Source organism: Balaenoptera ricei, chromosome 20 (genome assembly GCF_028023285.1).
Source record: "Balaenoptera ricei isolate mBalRic1 chromosome 20, mBalRic1.hap2, whole genome shotgun sequence".
Classification (NCBI taxonomy): Eukaryota; Metazoa; Chordata; class Mammalia; order Artiodactyla; family Balaenopteridae; genus Balaenoptera; species Balaenoptera ricei.
The window spans coordinates 45,789,193-45,803,785 of record NC_082658.1 but is presented as its reverse complement, the minus strand read 5'-3'; the positions used below and the strand labels follow the sequence as shown (position 1 = coordinate 45,803,785).

General features: G+C 41.1%; 1 protein-coding gene across 2 annotated transcripts; it reads right to left on the bottom strand.

Moving 5' to 3' along the window:
• Positions 1-327: 327 nt before the first annotated feature.
• On the bottom strand, positions 328-14,239 carry C20H17orf75 (chromosome 20 C17orf75 homolog). Of its 2 annotated transcripts, XM_059907669.1 has the most exons (10): positions 13,948-14,237; positions 12,980-13,060; positions 9,678-9,803; positions 8,624-8,767; positions 8,321-8,378; positions 6,385-6,504; positions 5,541-5,605; positions 5,251-5,387; positions 4,330-4,433; positions 328-2,448 (listed from the first exon to the last, which is right to left on the bottom strand). In XM_059907669.1, the coding sequence occupies exons 1-10, from the start codon at positions 14,085-14,087 to the stop codon at positions 2,233-2,235; spliced, it is 1,191 nt and encodes a 396-aa protein (XP_059763652.1). In that variant the 5' UTR covers positions 14,088-14,237; the 3' UTR covers positions 328-2,232. The 2 variants fall into 2 exon arrangements, with proteins under 2 accessions (XP_059763652.1, XP_059763653.1); XM_059907670.1 differs by lacking the exon at positions 9,678-9,803 and having other exon boundaries at positions 13,948-14,239.
• Between the last annotated feature and the right edge of the window lie 354 nt (positions 14,240-14,593).

Sequence of the window (14,593 nt, the reverse complement as noted above, 5' to 3'; positions counted from 1 at the left end):
AGGAGAGGCATTCTGTCATGGTTAATAATGAATGAGAGTGAAAGGAATTGACTTGGGTTATTGAGTTCGAGAGGTAAACTTTACTGGACAATGAATAAAACATTGTGATGGAAATTGCTCCTACACTCTGCCTGATGCCTCCTGCAGGATGCAGAAAGGTGTCTCCCAGCAGGTGATTTGATTTTCTTCAACAAATTCCTTAGCCTAAGAAGTATAATTTCCCCCATAAACTTGTTGCGAATTAAAAAAAATGTCAGGCTGGAGAATTGAGCTCACTGAATAAAAATGACTGTGCTGGTGAGAAGCTAAGTTGTTTTATTATTATTATTGTAAATATAATTACAGATAAATTGAGACCATTTTTGATACGTGACAAACATACATTTCCTGTGTATAGCACACAAATAATACATAATGTATTCTACACTTGAACAAATGCTTTTTAAAACTTTAAAAGTTAATATATTAGCTTATTAAAATTTGAATACAGTACATGTTTTTGGTCATGAGCTCTTTGAGTTTCTTCTCATGGCCCACAAGATATTCAACGCCATGTCACTATTTTCCTTGTCTACAGTAGTGATATACAGTTTATCATACACTTTTAAAATAAGACTGTTTTATATATAACTGTGTAATGTAGTGAGCTTACATTACAAAAAGTATATATAAAAGTACATATAAAGAATATGTAATTATGCCTTGACCCTATCCATAAATGACTTGAAGCAGGTAATACATTTGCTTTTAAATGCTATTTACAACATGGACTCTTGAATGATATGTGAATTTGAAAATGAAAAATATGTTTTCCAGACTCAAAATGTTGATGTCTTAACATTGTTTATTTAAAAATTTGATTTCCAAGTGGGCAACCCTACATTAGAAAAAGATTCAAGGGCTGTGCCATAAAATCGCTTGTTTTCCATAGTCATTCTGAATTTAATGCTATAAAAAAGATGCTACTTGGATTTTTTTTTTCTACACTGACTATGATCCAAGTTATTAAAGTTTAAAACCATATGAAAGCCTTTATGAGGATCCTGAATTGTATTTCTCATTAAAGAAAAGAAATGGCTCAGTGAGTCATGTCTCTAGACTTCTATATAAGACAAAGCAGAAGGCCATTGTCAGTCATTTGCAAAGTTAAAACTCAGCACTTAATGTGAATTTAGATGAGTGTAGGAGAAGATTTTTAACAGGCTTGTGTTCCTCTGAGCATCCTGAGGGCAGTGAGAACACAAGACTTCTGATCTTCTAAACAAAAATCATTATCAAATGGATTTATTAAAGAGCTAAGCAGAACAAACTGCAGTCATACGTGTGTAGCTACAGTTGGCTTCCATGGGAATTATAAATGGCTCTGAGAACACTTTCAATTGATTCAGAATAAAACAATTTAAGGCTTGCAACAAATGTACAAAAAACTAAAAGCAATGATTAACCCTGACATGAAGAATCTCTGTTACATTTGCTTGTACAATTTATGTACTTTGTTTCTTTTTTAACACTCGGTTTAAAAACTCCAGCATTTTCATCTGAAAGAAAAAAGAAAATATAGGCTCTTGGCAAATACCTGTGAACAAATGAAGAAAGTGATGGGGCCACTTCTGCAGTAGCTTTCCATCAGAGATAATGTTTTATCTTGAAGCTAGTACATCTATTTTTAAAGCTCATTTACTTCCTTACACACTCATGACTTATTTGCATATTGACATAAAAGCTGGCTTCATCATCCATCCATTATCAATCAGACAAAAAAAATCTATCAAGCACCCACAGGATGCACAGATCTGTTTTTGAAATGGTGTCGTGGTGTTAATCTGTCCTAAGACTAGAAGTACTTTTTTTAAAAGACGCTATAGTACGTTGAGAAAGAAGTATTATCATCTTTCTGGGAGGAAAACTTGCTAAATACTGCAGCAAACTCCTCACAGAAGCCACAAGATCTCCTCTGAAGTTTTTTAAGGAACAACTCCCTGAAGTCTAGAATTTATGAGACCAGCAAATGTAAAATTTTCACAACTCTAACACACATCTATCTAGGGCTCAGTGAAGACTTGCCTCAGATTTGTATGTCTAATTAGGTTTAATCTTAAAAGTACAACATGAAAAAACCTAGAATATGTTTCAAATAATCTGAAATAGCAATCCTATGACAGTTATAACAACTGCAATTTCAAACACCAAGGCTTGCATAACTTCACAATATAATCATCTCAAAACATGTGATCAAAAACTTTGGGTAGGAGCTTCTTTCATAAATTCTTCGAGGACAGCTACCACACTTTTGGCTTCGGGCATTTCTTCGTGTTCCACTTTAACAATCTTCAAAAGGATATCTCCACTACCACAGTTCTTTAGGAACATGTAACATTTAAACAAAGCATAATGACTCATTTCTGCCTGCCGGATAAATCTCTTCAAATTATTTGTGTCTTGTATGGCCTAGAAAAAGATTACCCAGTTAAATATATGTTTAGTGAGATAATAATGAAGCCTGAAAAAGATCTCCTATCCAGCTGAGAACTCAACATATGTTACTGAAATGTTTGCTTTTTATTTTTGAATATTTTCATCATTTTTATTGCTAATATACTTTGCCCTTGGTAGAACAAAATCTTTTATATATATAAAGTAAAAATACTTTACAAATCTCCTAAATAAGGTGACAACATGCCTCCCCACCAAAATTTTGAACGCTTAGGCATGGAACTCCTTTTTTTGTGCTTTCCAACTAAGATATGTCACAAATTACAAGACTGATGTCCTTGAAATATAAGCAAGCATTCAATCCAATTAATTGGATATGCAGTGGTACATATGCAGAAGCCACTGAAAAATATAAATGGAATGCCTTTTGAGGATTCTAGTTCGTGTTTGTTTTTAAAAAATTATTTAAATTATTGTGAATAAGGCTTATGGTACAAAATACATACAGAATAATGCAAATTTATGGTTAAGACCCGGACTCTACTTGACAATTTATCAAAAAATATAAAGATATTGTTTACATATAGAGAATGACAGGTAACATCTTTCATTAGTATTGCCTTTGCAATTTATGTCGCTATATCATAGTGGATAGATTTGCTCCATTGAAATGTGTCTTTTTGTTTGTTTATTTGCAAATAGTAAACTAACATGAAAAAATGTTCAGCCTGAATAATAATTAAAGACAGATTTGAATAGCTATGGAGTGCCAATATTAAATTAATAAAAATAAATAAGATTGATAAAAACTGTTATATTAGGTTCTGCATAGAAAACCCACACACATTGCTGGCCATTCTGTAATTTGTTCCTATTTTTCTGAAGTGCAAGCTGGCAATTTGTAATAGGAACCAAAGCATTCAAACCCTTTAACTTGGTAATCCCACTTTTGGGAATATACCCTAAGGTAATAATCCAAATGAAAAAATACGATCCAGCAATGCTCCTTCTGCATCTACCTGAAGAAAACAAAAACACCTATTCAAAAAGGTATCTGCACCCTCATGTTCCCTGCGGCATCACCAACGACATGAAGAACCCAACTGTCCACTGACGGATGACTGGACAAAGAAACTGGTATATATACACAGTGGAATACCACTCAGCTATGAAGAAGAATGAGATCCTGCCATCGGTGACAACACAGATGGACCTCAAGGGCACCATGCTAAGTGCTAAGTGAAACAAGTCCGACAGAGAAGGACAAATACCACACTATCTCTTCTACATGTGGAATCCAAATATAAATCGGTTTTAAAAAAAACAAAAAAAAACCAAGCTCATAGACTTAGAGAACAGACTGGTGGCCACCAGAGGCAGGAGGTAAGGAGTGGGAGAAATGGGCAACCTGTTTTGGTTTTGGTTGAAATAAACTGAATTTTTAAAATGCAAATAAAGGGACTTCCCTGGTGGTCCAGTGGTTAAGAATCCATCTTGCAATGCAGGGGACGCTGGTTCGATCCCTGGTCAGGGAACTAAGATCCCACATGCTGTGGGGCAACTAAGCCTGCGCGCCACAACCAGAGAGCCCGCACGCCGCAATGAAGAGCCCGTGCTCTGCAACTAAGACCCGACAGAGCCAAAAAATAAATTAAAAAAAAAAAAAAAAAAAAAAAGCAAATAAAAACAGTGATATACCATCGTCACCTGTCAGATTAGCAAAGATGAAAAGTTTAGGTACCCAGTGGTCACTGGGTATGGGAAAACTGGCACTGAGGATTCTAGTTTTGAGAATGACATCATAGCTACAAAGCAGATTTGTTACTCAGTCACTGGTACTAATTACAATTCAGACAAAGACTACGTGTGGCACTCGGCACACAGCCAATTAGTTACCTTTAGTTTAAAGTTCTCCAGGACTTGTCGAAAAAGAAAAGGGTTACCTCCTTCAGCACCATTCAAAAAAGCCTGCATCCAATCCTCACAAAACCGATTGCTTCCTATAAAATATTTTAGAAAAAATAAAAGTGAAATCACAAGACATTTATTCTTGCTTTCTTTTTATTTATTTTCTTTTTTTTAAATTGAGGTGTAATTGACATATTAGTTTCAGGTGCACAACATAATGATTCAATATTTGTATACATCATGGTATTCTTTTCTCCTTTATAAAAACTCTTATAATGAATTATTTAAGACTTCTATAATGGTCTAAAAAAACTTAACTCACCACCTGGTTAAGAAATACCAAAATGGTTGAAGCTCCAATGTGCCTCTTCCCAATCGCATCCCCTTCCTTTCCCATCAGAAAGGATTATCATGCCCGTGTCTTTCTTTAAACTTTTGCCACATACTTTATCTCTAAGCCCTATATAGTATTATTTTGCATATGTTAAAACTGTATTTTTCTTTAATGGCTCTTGCACTATATAATATGTTTGTGTGCTATACTGAGACATATAGCTCTAGTTCACTCATTGTCACGGCTATATAGTATTCCATTGTACGAATAGAGCAGTTTATCAATTCTCCCGTTGACAGACACTTAAGCTGCTTTCAGTTCTTTGCTATTTCAAACAGTGCCCTTATGAACATCTTGTATTTGTCTCCTTGTGTACATATACAAGAGTTCTCTATATACCTAGGAGAAGAATTGCTAGGCATGACATGATTTCCATGTTTCTAGAACTGCTATTGTTTTTGGCGATTTGGGGATAAACATGTAAAACTGCACAAGACAGGAAGGATAAGTTTGCATCATTTGTTCTCAGCGCAAAAAAGGAGATTCACAAGCCTGCTCCCGGGGTTGTGGCTCACCTGCGTTGTGGAACTGAGGCTGGGAGCTACTACAATCGATGATCACAGACTTATGCTGCTCCTCCGTCATGGCCATGCACAAAGACGTCATGGTGCCTTCGTGAATAAGGCCTTGGAGACTGGCCACACTCAGAAACCTGCCACACACACAATCCTTTTGCACAAATTATATTACAGGATGGGAGGGAGGAAGCAAATTCATTCTGCATTGGGAGCGGGGGTGGGTGTTAAAAACATAAATATCAGGCTTGCTGTGGAAAAGGTTCTCTCTTTGCAAAACTGTTCTTTACCTGTGAATGTCTCTCTTTGTTTTTTCATCTGATTCTTTAACCTCAACAGGAGTATAACTCAGAGCCTATGAGAGAAAAATAAAGCCTAACTGATACATGTATTCCAGTTTTCCTTGTTGAGCAGCCACTTGTGACTAAACATCACCTCCCCCAATAACCAGCACGCTAGATGATGCTTGCTGAGCACTGTCCGGGAGCTCTCCAGAGCCTTCTTCAGCTGTTGCTTACTAATGGTCTGAAACCTGGCTTCACCACCTGGGCTTGTGGGGCCATCCAGCCTCAGCTGCATCTACCTACCACAAATTTACATGAAAAACCTGGCCATTTACTTGAGCCTACCCCATTGTCTGGATATTTTAGTGAATTTTTCATTTTTTATTTGGACATTTTTATACAGGTAAAATCACTTTTGATTTCCATTTTCCTTCTCAAATTATTTTGGAAATTACACCTCTTCCAGATCACTTCAAAGAGTAATTATTTTAGGGAGTTCCCTGCTGGTCTAGTGGTTAGGATTCGGGGCTTTCACTGCCGTGGCCCAGGTTCAATCCCTGGTCGGGAACCAAGATCGCATAAGCTGTGCCGTGCGGCCAAAAAAAAAAAAAGTAATTATTTTACAACTTTTATCCTATTAGAAGACTCAGTATTTGCAATTCTACCTTAGTAGTGTAACTTTCTAGATCTGAATAAATAGAGTGTGGTCTATCCTAATTGCAGGCATTGTCTGAATGAATGTTCGGGGGGGAAGGTAATGTTCAGAGAAAATAAGTATGTCTTTAAATAATCCAAACTCGGCCAAAGTGATTCTCAATTAAGGAAATGATTTTGTTTGGGCAATACTTACAGCATGTAGCAGAAAGGTAAGCTGCTCCTGAAAGAGATGAACCACCCTTTGGATTGGGCATACAACATCCTCAAACCAGCTGCTCAGGTAGGACTGTACGTGGTTCTCCCCACCCCTTTCCTTGATCAAGAGAGAATGTCATTTGCTTTGATATCAGCCTTCACCTTAGTGGACTTAACATTTTCTTCATGATACTCTTGACAGTGAAAAGAACTGGGGACAGACACCTTCTTTTAAGCTAACACCACAAATTTTAAAAAAGGAATTGTGATATAACTTTGCTGGGCTTGTTGGGCAGAGTGGGGATTAATTCAGTACTGCATTTCTTAAAAACACACTAAGAAATGTGTTATATAAAATGAAGAGACTGAATTAATAGGGTTCCATGCTATTTCTTCACTGAAAGGAGTTGGGGCATTTACATGTCAATCTCCTCCCACTGTACTGTGAACTCTTGGAGATACTCTCTTAATAATCCTCATCTCCCCAGCACCTGGCACAGCATCTGAAACATCCATGGATGAGCTTATAAAGTGCCTGTTGAATGACTGAAAGAATGCAGATAGTTCGTTCACACTCGAAATGTGAACAGGGAAGGATACAAGTCATCGCATCAAAGCACTCAAGCCCACTCTGGGTGTCAGACACGCTGCCAGGAGCTCATTTGGCTTCCTTGGGTGTGCTGCTCCCTGGGGCTGGAGGGAGAGCTCCAGCCTGGGAGAGCAGCTCCCCCTAGACTCGTATCCCCAGCTCACTCCTATGCTATCCATTCCCCTCCTGCAGTGTCTTGTAAGCACATGCACGACAAGTGAAAGGAATTATTACCACGTGTAATGGGTAGTAAATTTATAAGAGTTATGACTTAACTGCCACCAACCAAACGCGTAGTTTTTAAAAGGTATGGATAAAGGAATCGATACGGATGTATCTAATTCATAAAAGATCGATTAATGAAAAATGGGATGTTTCTCAAAATCTTTGAGGTTGAGTTCAAGGACAGTCATCCCATTGCATAGCATGTCTCTGGTGCCAGAGGCTTTGTGGGCCATTAGTTCTGACCAGAATATAAATCTTATGTGTCTAGAAATTGGGAAAAGAACGTCATCTTCCTCGCTTGGCATGTTACTATATACCTTTGAATTTAATTGATTGAATTTTTCATAAACGCAAAACTTCAGAAGCAGTCTTGTGAAACTTACAGCACTTATAGGACTATGTTCCCTGCTTCCCTTAACAAGCACCTTTCTTTTTTTTCTTCTTTTTTTAAAACAAATCCATTTTAAATTAATTTATTTTTGGCTGCGTTGGGTCTTCATTGCTGTGCACGGGCTTTCTCTAGTTGTGTGGAGTGGGGGCTACTCTTCATTGTGGTGTGCGGGCTTCTCATTGCCATGGCTTCTCTTGTTGCGGAGCACGGGTTCTAGACACGCGGGCTCAGTAGTTGCGGTGCACGGGCTCTAGAGCGCAGGCTCAGTAGTTGTGGCGCATGGGCTTAGTCGCTCCGCAGCATGTGGGATCTTCCCGGACCAGGGCTCGAACCCGTGTCCCCTGCATTGGCAGGTGGATTCTTAACCACTGCGCCACCAGGGAAGCCCCCAAGCACCTTTCTATTAGCCCACAAAGTAGCATATTTTCAGAATTCCTAAGTGTCTGTGTCCACCTGGATGATTTGACAAGTATAGCAGTTGCAAAATGTTAATCATCCCAGTCTTTAAAAATATTAATGCAGGGACACCCCTGGTGGTCCAGCGGTTAAGACTCCATGCTCTCAATGCAGGGGGCCCAGGTTCAATCCCTGGTCAGGGAACTAGATCCCGCATGCCACAACTAAAGATCCCATGTGCCGCAACTAAGACCCAGCACAACCAAATAAATAATAAATATTAAAAAAAAAAAGAATGAAACTCTTTTTAAAAAAAATTAACAATCATCTTACCTCACAGTTCATGTTATTTTTCAGACCTTGAATATACTTGTCCAATTCAAGCCTGAAAGTATGTTCTTAAGGAAGCAATAAAGGATGAATCAAAAAAGGGTTTTATCTCTCAATAGGTAATATAAAAATCTCTCAAATAACTGTCAATTAAAACAAGCCAAGACAAACTGGTCGTATGGAGGTCTGAAATTGAAGTTAATGCATAAGAGGTAGAAAACCTTTTCGGAGGTTGCTAGTAATAATCCTCTACTTGCCTGCCAACATTTTCCTTCCTGATACCCTCAAAGACCAAAGAAAGGATATAGCTCAAGTCCTTTTTCAGACCCTCCTAAAAAGCAGACCACATACTCTGAACAGTTATGTTCAGAGTCTGTTGTTGCTGTTTGGGAAAGCAGTTTTTCTTGTTGGAAAAGGCAGTAATAACAACCAACTCGGTAACCTGGAGTTCTAGAAAAGAAAGAAAAAGGTTAAATGTATTATTTTGATAACTCATGCATGTAGTTCTGTAGACTCCTCTGAGCCCTGGTCATCCTGATCTGGCAATACCATTAGACTGCTCAGTAGGTCAGAGCTTCCCAGACTTCTTGGTTTACTTGTAACAACAGAGGAAAATGAACATATACCATAACGGGCTTTAGCTAAAGCAGCACCTAACAAACATGGAATTTCTTTGAATTCTCCTGTCTTATGTGAAAAATTCATGCAAATTTCACTCTTGTTCATAGTTTATCCATGTTCACATAAATATAATCATCTTTTCTCCCTCCCCTAAACCTTCACGAATCACTGAAGCCCCAGGCAGATGTGAAGTGTTTATCCGATGGCCTTATCTTTGGGATGTGGCCTCATACTCCTGAGAGGACTTGATGCCAATATCATGGTCTGAAGTGAACTACAATCAAGGGGTGTAGTGGAAAGATGGCTGGAATTCAACTGAGGACACCTATATTTAAGCATGAATTCCATCAATGTGACCAGCCTTGGGACCTCAAGTTCTCTAAGTTTATGACTTCATCTGAAAATGGAAGTAAGAGTATCTGCTTTATCACCCCTTTGTAAGGAGAATGGCATTGAAGTTTGTGAAAGCCCTTTACAACTGTAAAGTATACAGTTTTAGTTTTGGTAATCAGCTCTTTTCTTCCAAGTACAAGGCTAAATGTGTACACTGAGGAGGCAGAGTCTCTGCCACTCACTTAATTCCATTCCACAAAAATGTGTGTGAGGCCCAGTGCTCAGCTGCCAGGGAACAAAGATGAACTTTGCAGGTCTAGTAGGTACTGATCTTTTGGAGTTTCTCACCACTTCTCATATTTAGCTCAGAAATAAAATCTCAGGATACAGCACATTTTATACTTACCTCAGCTCCACAGATGCAACATTACCCAGCCCTTCAAAGACTGCTCCCTTAGAAAGACGCTTAGCAATGAAACTGCACAGCTCTGGCTCCAATTCAGATGGTAGATTAGTATCCGCCAAGGAGAGGCTTGACAAATGAAAGACACACGTTCCTTACCAGTGGACTCTGCATTTACACCCCGGAAGTCAGACAGGACATCGCTAAAAGCCCTCACTAAGGACTCGGCAAAGCTTTCTATCTGACTCCTGTTGGTGAGGCTTCTAGGAATGTATATCACCAAATATGATCTACCTCATCCATTTAAAATAGTTCTATCTTTCCAGCTCATTCTCTCTAGTATTATGACTCCACTGGGACCCCCAAGCCACTGACCTTATATCTTTTTCACAGAAACCTCAAGTTTCTCATCCTCACCTCCTTCCTCCTTACCCAGCTTAAATTCCAGTCATTGTAATCACACCCCTGCACACATTCTCATTCAACCCCTTTGTTTTCACCTCCCTGTACCTGCTTAGCAAAACTTCAGCCCTGGTTAGTCCAGCTCTCTACCTACTCTGCATCTGCACCTATGCAGCTGAATGTGGTTGGACAAAAACCCATATCCACAGTGTCTAGTCTCATTTTAAATTAATGACCACTAGGAATTCCCTGGCGGTCCAGCAGTTAGGTTGGTGGTTTCACAGCCGTGGGCCCGGGTTCGATCCCTGGTTGGGGAACTAAGATCCTGCAAGCCGTGCAGCACAGCCAAAATACATAAATAAATAAATAAATTGAATTAATGACCACTAGCCTCCAGTGGGCCCTACCGCTGCCCAGCTATCACAACATTTCCTGGTTCACTCATTCTTCTACTCTTTGAGATCTCTATTTTTCTTTAAATTAATTAATTAATTTATTTATTTATTTTGGCTGCATTGGGTCTTCGTTGCTGAGCGCGGGCTTTCTCTAGTTGTGGTGAGTGGGGGCTACTCTTCTTTGCAGTGCACGGGCTTCTCATTGTGGTGGCTTCTCTTGTTACGGAGCACAGGCTCTAGGCACGCGGGCTTCAGTAGTTGTGGCTCGTGGGCTCTAGAGCACAGGCTCAGTAGTTGTGGGACACATGGCTTAGTTGCTTCACGGCATGTGGGATCTTCCCAGACCAGGGCTCGAACCCGTGTCCCCTGCATTGACAGGTGGATCCTTAACCACTGTGCCACCAGGGAAGTCCCTCGAGATCACTATTTCATGCCTCCTCTTCTTTCCTCAATCCTCCAACTACCTACTACCCATGAGTAAACACACCAGCTTAGTGATCATTTATGAGCTAAACATAAACACTTCAGTTTGGTTGAGATTAGAATATAAACAGAAACTATGAATTGAATATGCAGGAAGAAAAGCTCTTCTATCACCAAACTTCCCAATAGAAAATATAAACCCAATACACCTCACATCTTTGGTTTCATGTTATGGAAATTTTCAAACATAAAAGTAGAGAGAATAGTATAATGAACCCACATGTACCTACCACCCAGTTTTGACAATTATCAGCTTATGGGCAATCTTGTTTCACTTGGGGGGGCAGGGATAAACTGGGAGATTGGGATTGACTTTTTTTTTTTTAACTTATTTATTTTTTAAATTTATTTTCGGCTGCGTTGGGTCTTTGTTGCTGCTTGCAGGCTTTCTCTAGTTGTGGCAAGCGGGGATTACTCTTCATTGCAGTGTGTGGGCTTCTCATTGTGGTGGCTTCTCTTGTTGCGGAGCACGGGCTCTAGGCGCGTGGGCTTCAGTAGTTGTGGCATGTGGGCTCAGTAGTTGTGGCTCGCGGGCTCTAGAGCGCAGGCTCAGTAGTTGTGGGACACATGGCTTAGTTGCTTCACGGCATGTGGGATCTTCCTGGACCAGGGATCGAACCCATGTCCCCTGCACTGGCAGGCAGATTCTTAACCACCGTGCCACCAGGGAAGTCCCTCGAGATCACTATTTCATGCCTCCTCTTCTTTCCTCAATCCTCCAACTACCTACTACCCATGAATAAACACACCAGCTTAGTGATCATTTATGAGCTAAACATAAACACTCCAGTTTGGTTGAGATTAGAATATAAACAGAAACTATAAATTGAATATGCAGGAAGAAAAGCTCTTCTGTCATCAAACTTCCCAGTATAAAATATAAACCCAATACGCCTCACATCTTTGGTTTCATGTTATAGAAAATTTCAAACATATAAAATATAGAATAGTATAATGAACCCACATGTACCTACCACCCAGTTTTGACAACTATCAGCTTATGCGCAATCTTGTTTCACTTGGGGGGGGGGGATAAATTGGGAGACTGGGATTGACTTTTACACACTACTATATATAAAATAGATAACTAAAAAAGACCTAGTATATAGCACAGAGAACTCTACTCAATACTCTGTAATAGCCTATATGGGGAAAGAATCTAAAGAAGAGTGGCTATATGTATACATATAACTGATTCACTTTGCTGTACACCTGAAACTAACACAACATTGTAAATCAACTATACTGCAATAAAAATTATTTTTAAAAAAATCTTGTTTCACCTGTACTCCCATGTTGTCCATACCTCCCACTTCCCAGACTTATTTTGAAGCAAGTTTCTGGAATCATATTATTTCATTCCTAAATTTCTCATTAGGTATCTCTAAAAATGAGGACCTAAAAAAAAAATAGATATATATATATCTATCCGCAATTCTATTACAGTACCTGAAAAATTCCTTAAATCATCCATCATCCAGTCACTCAGTGAACATATTTTTGTATTATACTCCACTTTGCATCCATCAAGTATTGAGGTTCATTCATTCATATATATATAAGTATATATTAAATATCTACCCTGTGCCAGGTACCACTCAAGGTACGAGGTAGGGAGACATCGATGAACAAAAGAGACAGCAATCCCTGCTATCTTGGAGTTTACACTGTAGCGTGCAGCAGAGGAGCTATGAAAGGGTATTCAATGTTGGGGGGGGGAAAGGAGGATTATAAATTTCTTGATACTTATATGATATTGAATATTTACTGGAGTTCCAATCAAGAAGCTCAGAATAACTGTGTGGCTAATCACCCTGGGGTTAATCACAAGGGTATTTGGATCTGCCCCAGCCTTGAATAAATGAACTAATAAGAAAATCCAGATGAGGTTCCTAGGGGAGAGGTGGGCTTGATGGTTTGACTCAGGGAAAGCTGCGTGGAGACAGGGTACCCACTGACATCTGCAGGCCAGAGATGCCCTTAGGAGAAAAGCACATACGCAGGTTATGGCCAAGCTGTCTTTACCTGAAATCATCACCAGAGGGAGTTTCCGCATTTGTGCCACTTGGGCTTCCATCATCACTGTCCGCTCGCTGCTGTGCCAATCTGCACGCCGCAAAAGCAAGTCAGCTATCAACTTATGGGTTCTAACTCAAGTGGAGTATGGGGCCCCCCACCCCCCGCAAGCAGGATAGGGGCAGTCAACTAAAAATGCTGCAAGGTAGAAGTGCTTGAATCCTCCACTGCCTCCATTGACAGGGAAAACCCATAAAACAGCTCTGACAAGAGCTCCTTCTCTCTGCAGGCCACTTAAGGGGTGGAGGAAAGGCTAAATTAAACATCCAGAAGAGTCAAGGAAATTTACTCTTAAAAACAGACTTTACAGGGAATTCCCTGGCGGTCCACTGGTTAGGACTTTTAACTTTCACTGCTGAGGGCCTGGGTTCAATCCCTGGTCGGGGAAATAAGATCCCCCAAGCCACGCACGACGGCCAAAACAAAAACAGAAACAGACTTTACAGGGCCAGAAGAACCCCAGGAAGTCTGCTGGGGCAGAGGGAAAAGAGGCAGCAAGGACAGAGGGTAACTAGAAGGTGGGCGTGGGGGTAGGGATGGCGGGTTGGGGATGGAGGAAAGTGGGGAGACAATGACAGGAAGGACAGGGGATGGGAATTGACATTTTTGAGCGTGCGTGGCACTGCGCTAAACAAAAGGCAGGGGCGACAGGAAGGGGCTGGAAGATGTCAAGGACAGGGCGCAGAGGCATGGGAGGGCCAGGGACAAAAGTCCAGGATGGGGGCCCGGAAGTACCGCGTGAGGCGAGGAGGGCCCTGAGGGCCAGAGACCTTGGCTGGGAGGGGAGAAGACGGCGTTTGAGAGCCGCCAGGCTGCGGGACCCGGGGTGGGCTGCGGGACCCGGGGTGGGCTGCCGGACCCGGGGTGGGCTGCGGGGTCGGGGGGGGCGGGGCCACAAGGGCGGCCGGGCGCTGCACCTGCTTCCGCGGTAGCTGTAGAGACAGTAGTGGCTGCTGGGCGGCGGCTCGAGTCTCCGCTCCTCGGCGGAGCCACCCTCCTCGCTGCTCTCTACCTCCTTTTCATCCCCATCCAGCGATTCCTGCAAGGAGGGGAGCATCGCGGCGGCCACTGAACAGCCCTGTGTCCCCGCCAAACCGCTCCCCCGCTGCCGTACAGTCCTCGGTGGCCCGGCTCCTCCGGCTCCCGGCCCTTGCGTATCTGCGTTCCGCCGGTTTCCCGGGCTCTCAGGCGAGGAAGCTGGACCGCCCCCTGATTTTTATCTCTTCCTCTCTCACATCATTCAGGTCTCTGCAGAAACGTCACTTCCTCAGAGAGAACTTCTTGACTGCCCTATGCAAAACACATCCCACACGCACCTCTACTGCTGTCCCATCAGTCTCTGTCCTGTCCCCTTATATTTACTTCTTCTTCATCGCACTTACCCCCACGTTATGTATTTGTTTACTATGTCTCTCCCACTAGAATGTCAGCTTGTTCACTGCTATATCCTCTGTCCTAGCCCATGGCCTACGGTGCTCAAGAACTGTTTGCTGAATTAGTTCTAAGATTTTGTAACGCCTAAGCATGTTTTTCTTGCACGTTTCACCCTATCACCATATCAAA

What these genes read in the sequence shown, in the direction of transcription:
- C20H17orf75 (XM_059907669.1), bottom strand. Translation starts at nt 14,087, where the DNA reads ATGCTCCCCTCCTTGCAGGAATCGCTGGATGGGGATGAAAAGGAGGTA. An exon ending in CCCTCTGGTGATGATTTCAG is followed by an intron (nt 9,804 to 12,979) that starts GTAAAGACAGCT and finishes TCATTTGTCAAG; the next exon opens with CCTCTCCTTGGCGGATACTA. An exon ending in GTTGCATCTGTGGAGCTGAG is followed by an intron (nt 8,768 to 9,677) that starts GTAAGTATAAAA and finishes TTTCTTTTCTAG; the next exon opens with AACTCCAGGTTACCGAGTTG.